Raw genomic sequence first — 14,692 nt, 5'->3', positions numbered from 1 at the left:
TTGACTCAGTCTCAACCCTGTTAAAGTCTTGGTCTGGACTTGGTGTTAGTGCAGGTGGTCATGACTACAGTCAAAAACGCCTCTGTTCTTCACATATCCTCAGGTCAGAAACTTCTTTAGTGAATCAAACAAGCCGAGGATAGTGGATCTAATGTCGTCAACATATCCAATGAGGCAGATGAAAGACAACAAACTCTAAAAACTCCTTAACTGTCCATGTCAAACAGAAATTGGAGAAAGAATCGCAGATAATTGAGGGTGATAGCAGTAATATATTGGAAAGCCAGACGAGGACTGGTGTAATTGAAAAAAACTTTTTCATATTGGTGAGAGATTGCAAACGAGATGATGATTGGAGTCTGATGGCTTTTTTGTTACATTATACCGCTGGCGAAATCCCGCATAAACTCGTGTCAAAGGATGAACTGTAACTGTTGATGAAAGAAATTGTGAGGAGAAATCTACCTTTCACTTAAGACGACTAAATGAAAAATATGTAAAACACTGGAAACTAGGAGGGAACTTGGCGAGCGCAGACCCCAATCTCGCAATGTTAACGACAGTGAAAATTAATTTGTGTAAATCAGTGATTTGGATTTGCTCCAAATTGTAGTGGGCTCTTCCCTGGTCCGTTCTACACTTTTCTACCAAGTTTGATGAAAATCGGGTCAGTACTTTTTCTGTAATCCTGCTGACAAACAAACAAACACAGCTACATATGTGCCTGTAAGATATAATCTGTTACACACAGCAGGCCTATTCAATTAGCGGTCTGTGTGCCAGATCTGGCCCGAAAGTAACCTCTGAGTGGCCCTGTATTGACGTTTGACAAAATATGTTAACTACATATAGTGTCTGCAAGTAGCTAACGAGTGAGTTAGCTAATTTGGTTACACACATGCAGTACCGATAGGGCAGAATATACGAATCGCTATAGCAACACAACCAATCATATCTTTCACAAATCAACAATTTCTCCTGTGACGCAGTTCCGAATACGCTTAGTAGCTTTTCAAAACATCTGGGCTGTGGTTTAATAGTCAAAAAATACGTCCTATGTCTTTTCCTAAACACTTTTCTTTGATCACAACGGAAAACGCCACAAGGTGAGGTGTGTGTGTGGGAGAGTGTGTTATTGGTTACTGTTATTGCCACTTGTTATGGTTCTGTGCATTGACAGCAGCTTTGTATTCTGTTTCTGCACTTTGTGATGTGCCCGTGATGGAGAGAGACAAAAAAAGTTTTTTCAATTTTAAAACTATTTTTTCTACATTCATTTGCATTTGTCTAAAATCTATCATTACCAAAAACGAATAAAAAAGGCTTTGAATAGGCTGCTGGAAATGTCGAGCCCATCTGCATTTCCTGGTTTGAAAATCCTGACCAATTCAATATGTAATTAAATAGCCCTGGCGTACAGTATGCCACTGGAATACCGTGCTTCTGTAGGAGTATTGTGTTACTCACATCATCGCACTCAAAGAAGATGTAACCTTGTGGTGAGAGAAATGTTCAAACAATAAAATATCTCTGTATTACAAAAACAGACCTCTAACCAAAATCTCAATAGTGTTGTGCGGCACTCTAAGTACGTCCTCTCTGGAGACATTCTTTTGACCTCCTCTGCTTTCTTTTGTGTGATTTTAATTATCACAGAAAACCACATTGTAGTGAGGATCTGCCATTAAAATATGATGAGACCGTACCTGATCCAGGTGCGCCCACTTTTCATCCATGCCTCCATCTCTGCGCCTCTTCTCGGGCACGATGAAAATCTCTGCTGTTGTTGGTAAACCTGGGAGCACAGTGACCAGCAGCTGATCCTCGCTGATTCCCGTGACCTTTCATAAGAACAAAAAACCACCTCATTAAAAAGGCTTTTTTTAATTGACTGTGTTTGGAGCTGTATTCTATGCTTTGGCCCTGAATTAATGAGTAAATACAGTTGGCTCTCTGCTTCATATATCATTTGCCTAAGTACCAGTCACTGTCAAGATATAATGCACGAATCAACTAAAACATGCAAGTTCAATCTGACAGTCTTTGGTAAAGGCCAGGGCTTTTAGTGCATTTATGCCATAACCAGAGGTCTGCTGTCAGTTTCCTGGTGTAAACCATGGTAATATCTGACAAGACAGAAGGTCAAAGTGAATGTTTCATACTGAGGGCTACTGTAGGATATATATAGAGCTCAGTATCCAGGTCTTTTACATAACCTGCTTCCCCACAGTGTCTGGGTGAGGAAACGAGACGCACTTAACCACAGCAAGACTCTCTTTACTTGAGGTTTTGGTGTTCTCTCGAGGCAATGGCATTCAGCACTTTAGAGAACAAATGGCAACTGTCATCGCAGTGCTTTTACTGCCCTTTAGTGTTTTGACAAGTTCAGTTTAAAGCGTGTACTGGTAATAATGATTTCAGGTGATGCGCCATGTCAGCGTGTAGAGGTTAACAACTAATTACACAGCGAGTGAGGTTAGAGACACTGCAAGTAGTGGAGTGCAGCGCTTGACACAAGACCACATGCATACATTACAAACGCAGCATAACCGAGAACAGAAATGTCATCAGCTCACTAGACAGAGACTTGAGTTTTTCCTCTCTAGGATAGTGCAAAGCTGCTAATTGCCAGAATTTGAAAGAGGAGTTTATTCCTGATTGTGTTGCGGTCTTTATAATACGAGCAAACTGACCTGAACCATGCAGGTCTTCACCACTCGGCCGATGTCCTCTCTCCACTCAGACACCCCGGGGTTCAGCTCATCCAAGTTAGAAGAAAAGGCCAAAATATGTGACCTGAAATAATCTGAAATTCAGAGAGAAATCAAATTTTAAAAAGTGAGACCAATTATGCTAATATACTGCCGTCTTGACCAGGAGTCCCTTGAAGAAGACATCTTGTATCTCAGTGGGACCTTGCTGGCTAAATAAAGGCTAAATAAACATAAATAAAATTAGAACCTACTGTACATCTTGTGTCTAACTTTAATGATATAGCATCCCTGTTCACAATAATCTACCTCAGATACTTCAAATAACAAAGTACTGTGCGCAGTTTTTTCCTCAGAAAATATGAAGGCTAAGATTTAAGGGCGATGTAATTGCCAAATTGAAATTTACAAAGAGGACCGAACATATTTCTCTCAGAGTTCATAAATGTTGATATGATTCATGACTGCAGTTAATTCTTTTTAAGATGCTGCGTATTAGACCCCAGAGAAGCTGCAGAAGATTAATGGTGAATCGTGGTGTTATCAAAAGCACAGAGAGTTTCTTGCATATATATTTTCTTGTTGGTATTTTACCCATGTGCATCTATCATTTATCTATCACTAAGTCCAAGACTTTTGCTTATTAGGTACATACAGATGGCTGGAGACAGTTGGAGTTCCCGTGGTAAAATATATTGATCATCCACTATTGGCAGCTATGTAATGTATTGCTACACACTGGAGAGCTACTGTTTATCCAACTACTTCATCAATATCAAAGAGAGGCCTCAGAAATCTTACTAAATTTGACATTTTCATATGAATTTTGGCAACATTTAGAAAATATTCAAAACTGAAATAAAAGAAATGATCTGAATCTTGATCTATAGCTCTGTATGTGTGTGTGTTTCTGTGTGTAGTTTCTATATTTTGGTGTTCACCTATGAATTCCCTTTGTCAGACTCTTTACATTGTATGGTCCATGTTGTATTTGCTTTTATTGGATGGTTTTATGTAGATGTAATTCCTTAATAAGCTCAATGATGATTTGGTCTAGCTCCATATGTTGTAGATATATTTAAAGACAAAAATAATTTGTAACTCAAGTGTATATAGTGTATAAAGACTGTATATAAATTTCTCTTAATCACCCTCTTCCACCTTTTCTCCTGCTTCTGACTTTTGAGCTGCTGGTGTGGGATTAATAAAGTCTTATCTTGTCTAAAAGATTGTTTAGAAATAAAAGAAAAGAAAAACTTTACATGAATGCTACTGTGGCTGTGTGTAATTGTTAGGGCTGCCCCCTAATGGTTGACCAAATGTTAGTCGACCAGAAAGGTCATTAGTCAGCAAGATTTCATATGGCGCTTAGTCGCAGAAAATAAAAGTGAAACTTTATTAGGAGTTGCGTCTTGTCAAAATAAATCAAAACCTTTAATTTAATTTGAAAGGACAGACACAGGAAGTGGCCACGCTCAGCAGTCAGACAGGAGTCACGTTACAAACCAATCACAGCCGACAAATATCTTTCCCTTCTTCTATAAATATTCAGTCTGATAAATACAGAAAAGTTGATCATGTTAGTGCAGGGCTACCCAGAGCTTTACATCTGTCCCACGGACGATAGGCCTCCACACTTATAAACAGCATTTGGAAGAAGATCAGCTCTGCACTCAGGATTTCAGGTAAATAGGCTAGACGGTGAGCAACCTCAGACGCAGCCTGCTGCTGTGCTCTTGAAAGCTGGCACAGAAAAGGCACCTTGCGTTTTACAGGTCGGTTAAAAACGCGGCATGTGTACGGCCCCTAATTTCCAGGGCTGGTACCTGCGGTTATTCCACAGGCTAGTTAATAACATATCGGGCAGGAAATCCAAAGTGTGGGATCATTTTGAGAAGGTGAAGGACGAACCCAAGGTGATATGCAAACTCATCTTCATTGGTCGACTACAAACATGACGTATCATCTGAAACATGTCAGTAGCCACTTAGCACAATCATTACCGCTTTGCCGACAGCGTCAAACAGGCGGCTCGCTCAGTGTGTGACGTGCACTTGTAGATAAAATATAGGCCTATATTAATGAAGGTTCATTAGTACGGTTTTGTATTTCTCTGTAATGTAGCCCAGTGTTAACAATGTTACTGATACTATTCTTTCTCACACCTTCAACTCAAACCATGTGTTGCCCCGCCCAAAATATATCATTTAATGATTGAATTAATATTGTGAACATGCGGGCAACTAGTCAACTAATGGCCCTAAATGATGACCATTTGTGGTTTTCAGCCACATCTCATGGAATTTGCTCCATCTACATGCAACCACTTGTTATCATAGGGCCAAATTAGTCACTTAGGTAATGTCATAACTAAACCATCAATAAGACAACAAGGCAAACTCCATTCACTGATGAGGGCCATGAAAGCTCCTGAAAAACCACATAAGTGAACCCTGAGATACAAGATCATTTTCCTAGAAAGGCTTTGTAGATTTTAAAGCTTTTATTGATTCAGTGTCAATTTAAAGACACAAAATTGACTCCATAGTTTTCACTTTGTAAGTTCATTAAAAGGCTTGTCTATGTGCAGTGAGTTTACCGTAAACGGCTACAGTCATTTGGTCCTGATGGACAGTAGTGCCAGCTGAAGCCTGAACAGTGACAGTGTGACTTCCCTCCTTGGAGAAAGTAAAGGACATCGCTCCGTCCAGAGTCACAACAGGCTGAAAGCCAAACACAGACAGAGAGAGAGAGATGTAGTGTGACTTGTGAATCTATCATGTCATTCAGTGTCAGCAGGCTGCATGGTGAAGAATGAGAAAGCAGGGCTTACCTCTGTTTTGTTATCAAACCACCAGTAATAGGTGACTGTTCCCACATTGCTGGGGCGTAAGACTGTCGTGAGGTTTACGGCTTTGTTCTTGACGACCACAGAAGGAGCCGAGAGCTGGATCTGTTCAAGCTGACCTTTACAGAGAAAATACGAACACTATTAATTAACACCTTTCGTTAAAATATGGCTGGATAGTGCTTCTCTGATGCCGTTTTTTTTGGCACAACAACGACTGCCTGGAACAGTGAGTATGTAGACAGACAGTGGAGAACTTGATTACGCTGCAGGCGTGCTTTGACAAGTGTTTGTGGATGTTTTGATGATTTATTTGCCGTCATGAAAATGCCACCATTGGAATCCATTATAATGAGCTGAATTCTAACTGACCACAGCTGCTCTTCTCTTTCAAAGAGGAGCCGTCTTTTACGCCTACACGGGGTGAGTGACACTCGAAACTTTGGATGGAGATTTTGGATGGAGTCTCGCTTTAATGAGCCAATTTGAAGTTACAGAAGAGTCGTGAGCATGTTTGCAGAAGTGTTTGAATTATTTTTGCTTTGCAAAGGCTCACAAGTTGAAGTGTTTTGACCTATGTGAAAGCTGTTGGATGTTAGAGCCTGTGATTAGCTGTGTGAAAGATTCAAGACCTTTGCATATGCTGTTGTCAACATATGGTATTAAGTGAAATTAAGTTAGTACCTAACAAGTTCACTTCATTATGTATGCAGGTCATGAATGGAATTACAGAGGTATTACAAAATTGATTAAATAATGCAGACCTTAACCTAAAGAGACTATTAGATATCAGCCATAGACATGTCTGCCTTCTCTCTAATATAATGGAGCTGGATGGCACTCGGCGTGTGATGCTCAAAGCACCAAAAATACATCTGAAAATCTCAACAAGAATGTCTCTTTCCAGAAATAATGACCCCGTTCCTCAAGATAATCCACAGACCTTGTTGTGAGCTGTTTCATGTAGGAACTATTTTCCTTTAGTCAAACTACACCGGCCAACCATAGTATCACGCAGAAGGAGGTCTGCATCTACTCATGGACGAGAGGCTAGTGCACATGACAGCACAAGATGTAAACATTAATGGTGTGCTCCTGTAATAATAGCTAGCTGAAGCCCCTTCTCCCCTGGACAAAAAAGCCACAAACATTTGGCATTGGTATTTAATGGCAAAGGTAACAATCGGTACTCACTCTCGGGACAAATCACTCTACAGCAGTCACAGGTATTTATCAACTCCAGCTCCAATTATCTCAGATTGGCAGTGATGGAAATGCAACACCCGGGTGGATGCAGCAATTTTAGCCCCTTTGCCAGTGTGATGCAATTAAGGGCTGCCACAAAATACTGTTCACCTCCGTCAAAGCAGCACTCGAACACTGTTCAAAATTTAGTTGGCTTGAGTTTGAGAGAGTGTGAATGAAGAAGAGATATAAAAAAGGAGGTAACAACCGTACCATTTTCACTGACCTCCATGCTCCCTTCTACTGTTTTCAAGCCCATCCATGACATCCATGACTTTTCCTGCATTTAAAAATCCTGCATCCATGCACTAATTTTGGTAGAAAAAGGTATTAGTGGGGCTAGATGGCTAGCAGTAGACACACACTTCCTTCTGGGCAGTGATGTGGTTGGGAGGTGTAGTACGGTAGGAAGAAAATAGTTCCTAATGCTAATGTTACAGCTCAGTCGAGGTAGACCCCATTAATGTTTACATCTTGTGCTGTGACAAGTACGAGCCTCTCGTCCATGAGTGGATGCACACTTCCCTCTGTGTGGTGACACGGTTGACGGGTGTAGTTCTCTAAAGAAAAGAGTTCCTGCATGAAACTGCTCACAACAAGGTCTGTGGATTATCTTGAGTAACCAGGTCATGATTTCTAGAAGGAGACATTGCTGTTGAGGGTTTTTTGAGCGCTTTGAGGACCACAAGCCGAGTGCTTCCTGTTCCATTACAATGGAGAGAAGGCAGACATTTCTACAGTCGATATCTTCAACACTCGGCAACTCAAAACAAAACAATCTAGATTTATAAATAGCACTACAGGTAAGAAGAAAAGTTTTGAACTGTCCCTTTAAATAATATTCTGGAGGAAAAGAGTCACTTTTCTCATATTAACACATTCAGACATCATAAGATGAGTAGTCATACAACTGTTCATGTTTTAGCTGCAACTTTTAAATGTCTGGTGTTGTTGTTTTGACTCACAGGAGACGTGGAGGTAGAGTATCACCCTGTCAAAGCCCAGACTGTTGGTTGCTGTAGCAGAAACTTGGTAGATGCCAACTTTACTGTAGATATGTTTGACCCCGTCATCGATGGAGCTTATGTTAACATACGATATGGCGGTCCCGTCGCCGAAGTCCACTGTTATACTTGTCATGGAGCCGAGGCCCTTCAAAAAGAAAACAAAATAGTGTCACTCACACTGCAGTCTCAGTTGTTTTGTCAGCATCCTTGCTGACACATAACAAGAGTGCATTTTCCATAATATCTACAAAAGTATCTACAAGAACGAGGTCAAGTGGTAAATCACGTCAGTGCATATTTATTTGATACACTGGTGCTGCGGCCTCTGTGCTGTGCCTCTGACAGCATCTTGATATACAGATAAAACACTACAGAAAAAGCATGTGGCCAACAAGCATCACCCTGTAATACACACACTGCTGTTGCTTTGATAAAGTGAAGTCAGCACCTCTTCCAGAAACACCAAGAAAGTGACATTCCTCTCCAGTGTTGCTACCAATGTTCCCTCACTGGTGAAGAGCTGGAGGCCCTTGGGGGCCTGACTGGGACACTTCTGTCGCCTGGGGCTGTACTTCAGCAGAGTTCCCTCAGTGCAGTTGTTAGACAAAGCCCGGCGATATCTGGAATTCATTAAAGACCCCCAGAAGACACGGATGAGCACCACATGGGTGTAGAAGCAGCCATACAGCACATGCACACACAGGGAGACATTCATTAGAGAATTACAACAAACTTTTTGTCTACCATTCCCCCACAGCTCTATCAGATAAGCCCAATTAGCTTTTTAATGACACCAGCCATCTGTTACAAATGTGTCCATTCGTAACAGATGTTACACTATTAATTATATTAAAAAGGATGTGTTGATATTTTGTCATGCAAAACATAGCTACTGATCACAACCACTACAACTGTTTAAGTAAATATAATCAAAATATGGTATGAGGTCTGCAAGAGAGACAAGAGGCTAGTGAGTCACCTAAAACACCTTTGAGACAGAGAGAAGTCATACCCATGACTCTGGAAAACAAAATTCTGAAAGTGTGGCATCAGAAAAGGATTCACTATCAGGAGTCCTGCATTGGGTCATGTGCATGCAGGTACCCAGTTGGTGACCCCCAAAAAGGTGATACAGTATGCGTGCGGTATTTTGTCTTTATTTTATTTCCTGGTTTGGTTCTGGATTAAACAAACAACAAGCGGGTCAGAATGCAGGTGTTGCACGATAAATACATCAAAATAAAATGAGAATATAATAATTTAATTCAATGTTTTGACGTTTTAATCCTCTAACTGCTGACTCTGTGTGTCAGCTCTGTCTTCTGCGGCAGCTGGAATATGATAGGTGCCTCAATAAGGTGGCTTACTGACAGGCACGTAAACGCTGAGTGCGGCTCAGTATTATGAGAATAAGCAAAAAAATATCCATTTAAATTGTTTTCCCCAAATTACCTTTGTTAAAACATATTATCTTAGTTTCACATATATGAAATGTCCAAAAATAATCACTTTAGACATGCTGCCTAATTGTTATTTGAACAGCGTATGGTTATTATAGGATTTGCAGTTTTGGGTCAGGTTGTGGAACTAATTGGTCAATCCACATCGTAGTTCTGGTTCAGGAGTGGGTCGTCAAAATCAGACCTGTGCAGGACTCTAATCTGGAGGAATCTTAAGAAAACTAAACAGGAAGTATGACTTCTCAGGCAAAAACTTCCTTTGTTATTTACAACTAAGCTCCTTTCTTAAAACCACTCTGGGACCTTCGAGACTTTACATGTGTTAAGTGATATAGAGAAGCTGCTTCGTGAGGGAAATGTTCTTGGATTCATTTCAAAAGTGTATTTTCTGTTGATGGATGGAGCTTTAAAGCCGGGGTTGCATAAATCTAGAGAGTTGTGGGAGTTTGAATTAGATGTAACAATTGATGTAGAGCTTTGGTCCGAATTGTGCCAAAAAAAAAGTGTGTCAGCCGCTAATAATGCAGGATACAGATCGATCCTTTATGACCTTCTCCACCAACTCTATTTTATACCGCAGAGATTGCATAAATACAAACCTGAGTCAAGCATGTGTTTTAGGTGTAGTATAGAGTAGGGATGATTTTTGCATTGCACCTGGTCATGTACAAATCCTAATACCATCTGGCATGACTTTTATAATATCATGACATATCTAACAGGATTTCTCTTCCCGCTGGATCTGCAAATTGGCAACATGAGCTCTTAAATTGCACACCTATTTCCAACACATTTCAGAACCAGATGACGACTTTCTAGCTGAAGCACATGGTTTATCCAAATGATTTTTTAACCACAGTCAGAGTGCCTCGGATGTATTTTTGTACTACCTGCCTGTGCCATGGACTTTGACACTGAGTGAGCTGGCTGGTCGTTGTTTTTTATCTTTATGTGGCTATTTGCCCGATCCTTGAAGAAGACCTGATTTTTTATTTACAAATAACTACACAGTGCTGTCACCCAGTGCCATTGTTACTGTTGCTGGGGAATCTCACAACCATTAGTGCACATTAAAGAAGCTTTCAAAAAAGGTTTTTAGAAACAACTTAATGAATTGCCAAGAAGTGAACAGCAATGATGTGGAAGTCTGATTTCCATCTTGTTAAAGCTAGATGGTTTTTGGAAATGAATAGTAGCACGCCACTGGAATAGATCACATACTGTTCTCCCAGAAATGAGTTTAACATGCTTCTGAAGATTGCTCCCGAAGCAGGATTTGGAGTTTGAGACGTAACTTCAGGGTTAACTCTGGGTTTTCAATTTCGTTTTTTACAAGGATAAATCACTGTGGTAGCCTATTCTGTACAGATAACCTGCCCCAGAGCAGGTTAACTTCAGAGTATCAGATCACAGCCTGCCAACACCCTGACCTCTGTCCAATCAGATCACTGAAGAAAAAAGTATTGATCAACAATAGTCCGGAGTCTCAGGTAAAAAAGAGTAGAGTCAGTAAAATCATTTCTTTGTTCCAGGGCTCTGTTTCCACTGGTTTTAAAACAGAATTTCTAATAAACAGAGAGATTGTTTTCACACTAAACACATTATTTTAGTAGGATTTGATCCTTTGCAAAGTTTACTTTAATCCGCAGTGATTGCTGACAGTGCTGCTACCTTTACACCCTGATTCCATCAATGCGGCTCAAAATAACATGAGATGCCTGCGTGATGAGAACTAGGATAAAACAGATAATATCTTATTAGTAAAATAATCCCCAATTAATTGGCTCTCGTTATCATAAATGCAACATTTGGGTCAGATAGACCTCATCAATGATTAATTAGGCTACTTTTCCACCTGTTACTTCAGTAGCAGAAACAGTCTGGCGTCACTTTAAAGTGTTGTTTATTTTATTTTATTTTATTTTTTTAAGATATTTTTTGGGGCTTTTTAGCCTTTAATGGATAGGACAGACAAGTGTGAGGGGGGGAGAGGGAGTGACATGCAGCAAAGGGCCACAGGCTGGAGTCGAACCCGGGCTGCTGTGGCAACAGCCTTGTACATGGGGCGCCTGCTCTATCCACTAAGCCACCGGTGCCCCACTTTAAAGTGTTTTATGTGACATTTTCAGAGTAGTTTCGTTATCATCCAGCTAAACAGCAAAAAATACTCTATGCTATGTCACATATAGTCCAATGATACCTACACATAATTTAAGTCTCAGCCAACAATGTATTTTTGGATAGTGTTTTCAATATTTCCACATTCTTTTGTTATAAAATTATAATACTGTTTACATTCCACGGTACTGACACTTTACTGTCTCGTAGTAGCAGACACTTTCGGTACTGTTTCATCACAAATCATATGATGTAGCCTACTTCAGTCATGGTTCTGATGATGTCGCTTGTCATTAACACCCCCTCCTCTTTCACATGAACACGCTCATGGCTGGATAGGAAAACCCAGAGTTGACTGAACTGGTTGATAACCAGCTTTGTAGTACCAGTTATCCAGACAGCCAATGTTAGGGTTAGTCATACCTGATAACAAAGAGACATCCTGGGTAAGTTGATCTGGGTTCATAGTACAGGCCTCTAGTATAAAGATGTTACCAGCTTTGATACATCATTATTCATCTGAAAAAGCTTGTTATTTTATGTCATATATGCTTAATTATTCCTTCTTTTTCCTCTTTCCTTTTAATTTTAGTTGACAACTACTTACTCCTTATGCGTAACATCCTCTTTCAGTTTGTATTGGGGCAGGACAGGGAGGGGATTTGGAGCCATGTTTGTGTATGTGTGTATTTTGTATATCTTCTCTAATGTAGAATTTGAAATATTGTGAAAATAGTTGACATTTTAACTAATTATCCATTACTTTTAGCTATTTTGACTTCTCTACCTGTTTGCTGAGCCCTGTTAATGTGGTGTTCAGGTGCATTCAGTTTACTGTGGCTGAAAGTTCATCGTTTCCTTTATCTATATTCACCCTCACACCAATTTGTAATCCTATTTGTATTCAGATTTTCTTGCAATCTTCCTCCTTCCATCTGTTTTGAAGGTTAAAAACCTTTTTTGGGTAGTGAATAGTACACAACCATTTTCACACAGTAGTAGCAGGTGATTTTCAGGAAAGCTGAGCTTGAATGTAACCAAGGACATTTTTACAAACACTACTCCCTCTGCTTGTGTCAGTACAGAGAAATCAGGTGTACCCTGTGGTGTTGAGGAAGCTGTCCCCTGTGATGCAGTCTCTAGATGTTGCTGACGGGATGAACCAGAAGGCCGGGGTGCAGCTCCCATCAATCTGCCTCTCAAACCCGTAGTCGCTGTTTCAGTTGGAACAACAAGCAGAGAGAAAGACATACCGTGGAGTTATTGAGATTGGTTATCATTCATTTAAAGTATCAAATATAATTACCTGCCTCAAACAGAATAATCAGAATAAGTACATGTCTACTGTGTATAGAGGTGTTCTCGGCTCGAGTAAACTTTTCACGGCACGGCGGCTCCGAGTGTTTGAGATTTGATGTTTTATGTATCAAACTTCTGAAGCAGAAAAAGGATTGTGCGTGTTTACACAAACTATAATTACACCTTGAGAAAGTGAGAGGGTTCTGTCAGACTTCTTTCATCATGATCAGGGAAACACAGTCTCAGAAGGCAGAGTTGGAAAGTTTAAAAAGCCTTTTTAGTAATAAAGTGGTATTAAGCTTGTTTAATATACGAGTAGGTGCTGGGTATTTATCAGGAAGATAAATATGAGACAGAGTCGAGTGATACAGAGGTATAAAAAGTTCTGATTTGAAGTGAAACTTGTTAGACGTACAGAAGTATATAATAATGTAACAGACTCTTGAGTGAGGCGTAAGATTTATTATTTATGCAAATCTATTCAAGGGCGCTTGATATAAGTAGAAAGATGCAGAGAAGTAGTGCTATCAAATATTTGACTTCTCGGGCTGAGCTTCAATCATTTCAATCAGTATCTTCTGTCAGTTAAATAGCTGCGATGACATGATCGTAACTGTCTCATAAAATTATGGGTAACACTTTACTTGAAGGTATCGACATAAGAGTGACATGACACTGCCATAACTATGTCATTGTCACAAACATTATGTACATGTCATAAACGTTTATGACTGCTGTCATTAAGTGTCATTTGGTTTTTGTAATGACAAGTTGACATTTTTTGGGTTGTCTTGATTATGACACCTTGACATTAATTAAAGTGACATTACCAGAAGTTGTCTTTGTCATGACAAGTTGACATTAAATTTGTTTGGGATGTCCTTATTATGACAACTTGACATTAACCAGGATGACATTACCAGAAGATGTCTTTGTCATAACAATAATAATCATTATGTCAATTTGTCATAAACACAAAAAGATTTCTTGTTAATGTCAAGTTGTCATAATCAAGACAACCCAAACAATGTCAACTTGTCATGACAAAGACAACTTCTGGTAATATCACTTTGATTAATGTCAAGTTGTCATAATCAAGACAACCCAAACAATGTCAACTTGTCATGACAAAGACAACTTCTGGTAATGTCACTTTGATTAATGTCAAGTTGTCATAATCAAGACAACCCAAACAATGTCAACTTGTCATTACAAAAACCGAATGACACTTAATGACAGCAGTCATAAACGTTTATAACATGTACATTATGTTCATGACAGGTTCATGACCGTGTCATGTCATAGTTATGACAGTGTCATGTCACTCTTATGTAGATACCTTCAAGTAAAGTGTTACCAAATTATGTTGTCCAAATTAATTATTCATGACAAACTGTAGATAAAATTAGTAGTTTAAGTTGTGTTTGATGTAATGTGTGACCTCATGTGTGATTGTTTAGATGTCATTTTGCACACATTTGCCGTTTTGTGATATATATATGTGTAAAAATCAGAAAAATGTTTTTATTTATATGGGGATATTGATTATAATACCAATCTTACCCAAGACTTAAAACAACTGATGGTAAATTTTAAATCCATAGGATTAACTAACATCCTAAAACAATAAACAAAATAACAGAAATCTGAATAACAAGTTGTAAATCACAAAATGTGACTCTTCAAACACTCCCCTTGTTGTGCCTTAGGTTTGCTTCACAGACTCTGCCTCTGGAGAGTGATAAAGTGTTGTGCATTGGATTTAATGAAGTGAAAAGAGTAGCTGCAGAGCAGGGAACTCACCACTCAAAATCTGCCTCTGTGCACGGGCAGGAGTCTGACATCTGGGAAATATACTGATTTCTGGCCTTGACACATCGAACGTTTGCTTTCAGTTTTTGGAAGATTCTCTTCATTCCCATGATGCACACTTCACCCTGTGATGAATAATGCATCATAAACATTTCAGAGGTTTCTTTTTCTTTTCTTTTTTTTTTGTCTTGC

The 14,692-nt window shown here is 39.5% G+C and overlaps 1 protein-coding gene across 1 annotated transcript in view; it reads right to left on the bottom strand.

The window, feature by feature from the left end:
* The window catches only part of LOC117248704 (VPS10 domain-containing receptor SorCS1-like), a 70,826-nt gene that overhangs the window by 10,582 nt on the left and 45,552 nt on the right, over nt 1-14,692 (bottom strand). The window contains exons 16-23 of the mRNA XM_033613924.2: nt 14,492-14,625; nt 12,490-12,603; nt 8,260-8,431; nt 7,770-7,956; nt 5,545-5,678; nt 5,311-5,434; nt 2,694-2,806; nt 1,707-1,841 (exon numbers count right to left, since the gene is read on the bottom strand). Coding sequence (XP_033469815.2) covers nt 1,707-1,841; nt 2,694-2,806; nt 5,311-5,434; nt 5,545-5,678; nt 7,770-7,956; nt 8,260-8,431; nt 12,490-12,603; nt 14,492-14,625 — 1,113 coding nt within the window. The remainder of the gene's footprint in view (nt 1-1,706; nt 1,842-2,693; nt 2,807-5,310; nt 5,435-5,544; nt 5,679-7,769; nt 7,957-8,259; nt 8,432-12,489; nt 12,604-14,491; nt 14,626-14,692) is intronic.

The sequence above is a fragment of the Epinephelus lanceolatus genome, chromosome 17, assembly GCF_041903045.1.
Source record: "Epinephelus lanceolatus isolate andai-2023 chromosome 17, ASM4190304v1, whole genome shotgun sequence".
NCBI classification, from domain to species: Eukaryota; Metazoa; Chordata; class Actinopteri; order Perciformes; family Serranidae; genus Epinephelus; species Epinephelus lanceolatus.
This window is presented reverse-complemented; position numbering and strand designations above follow the sequence as displayed.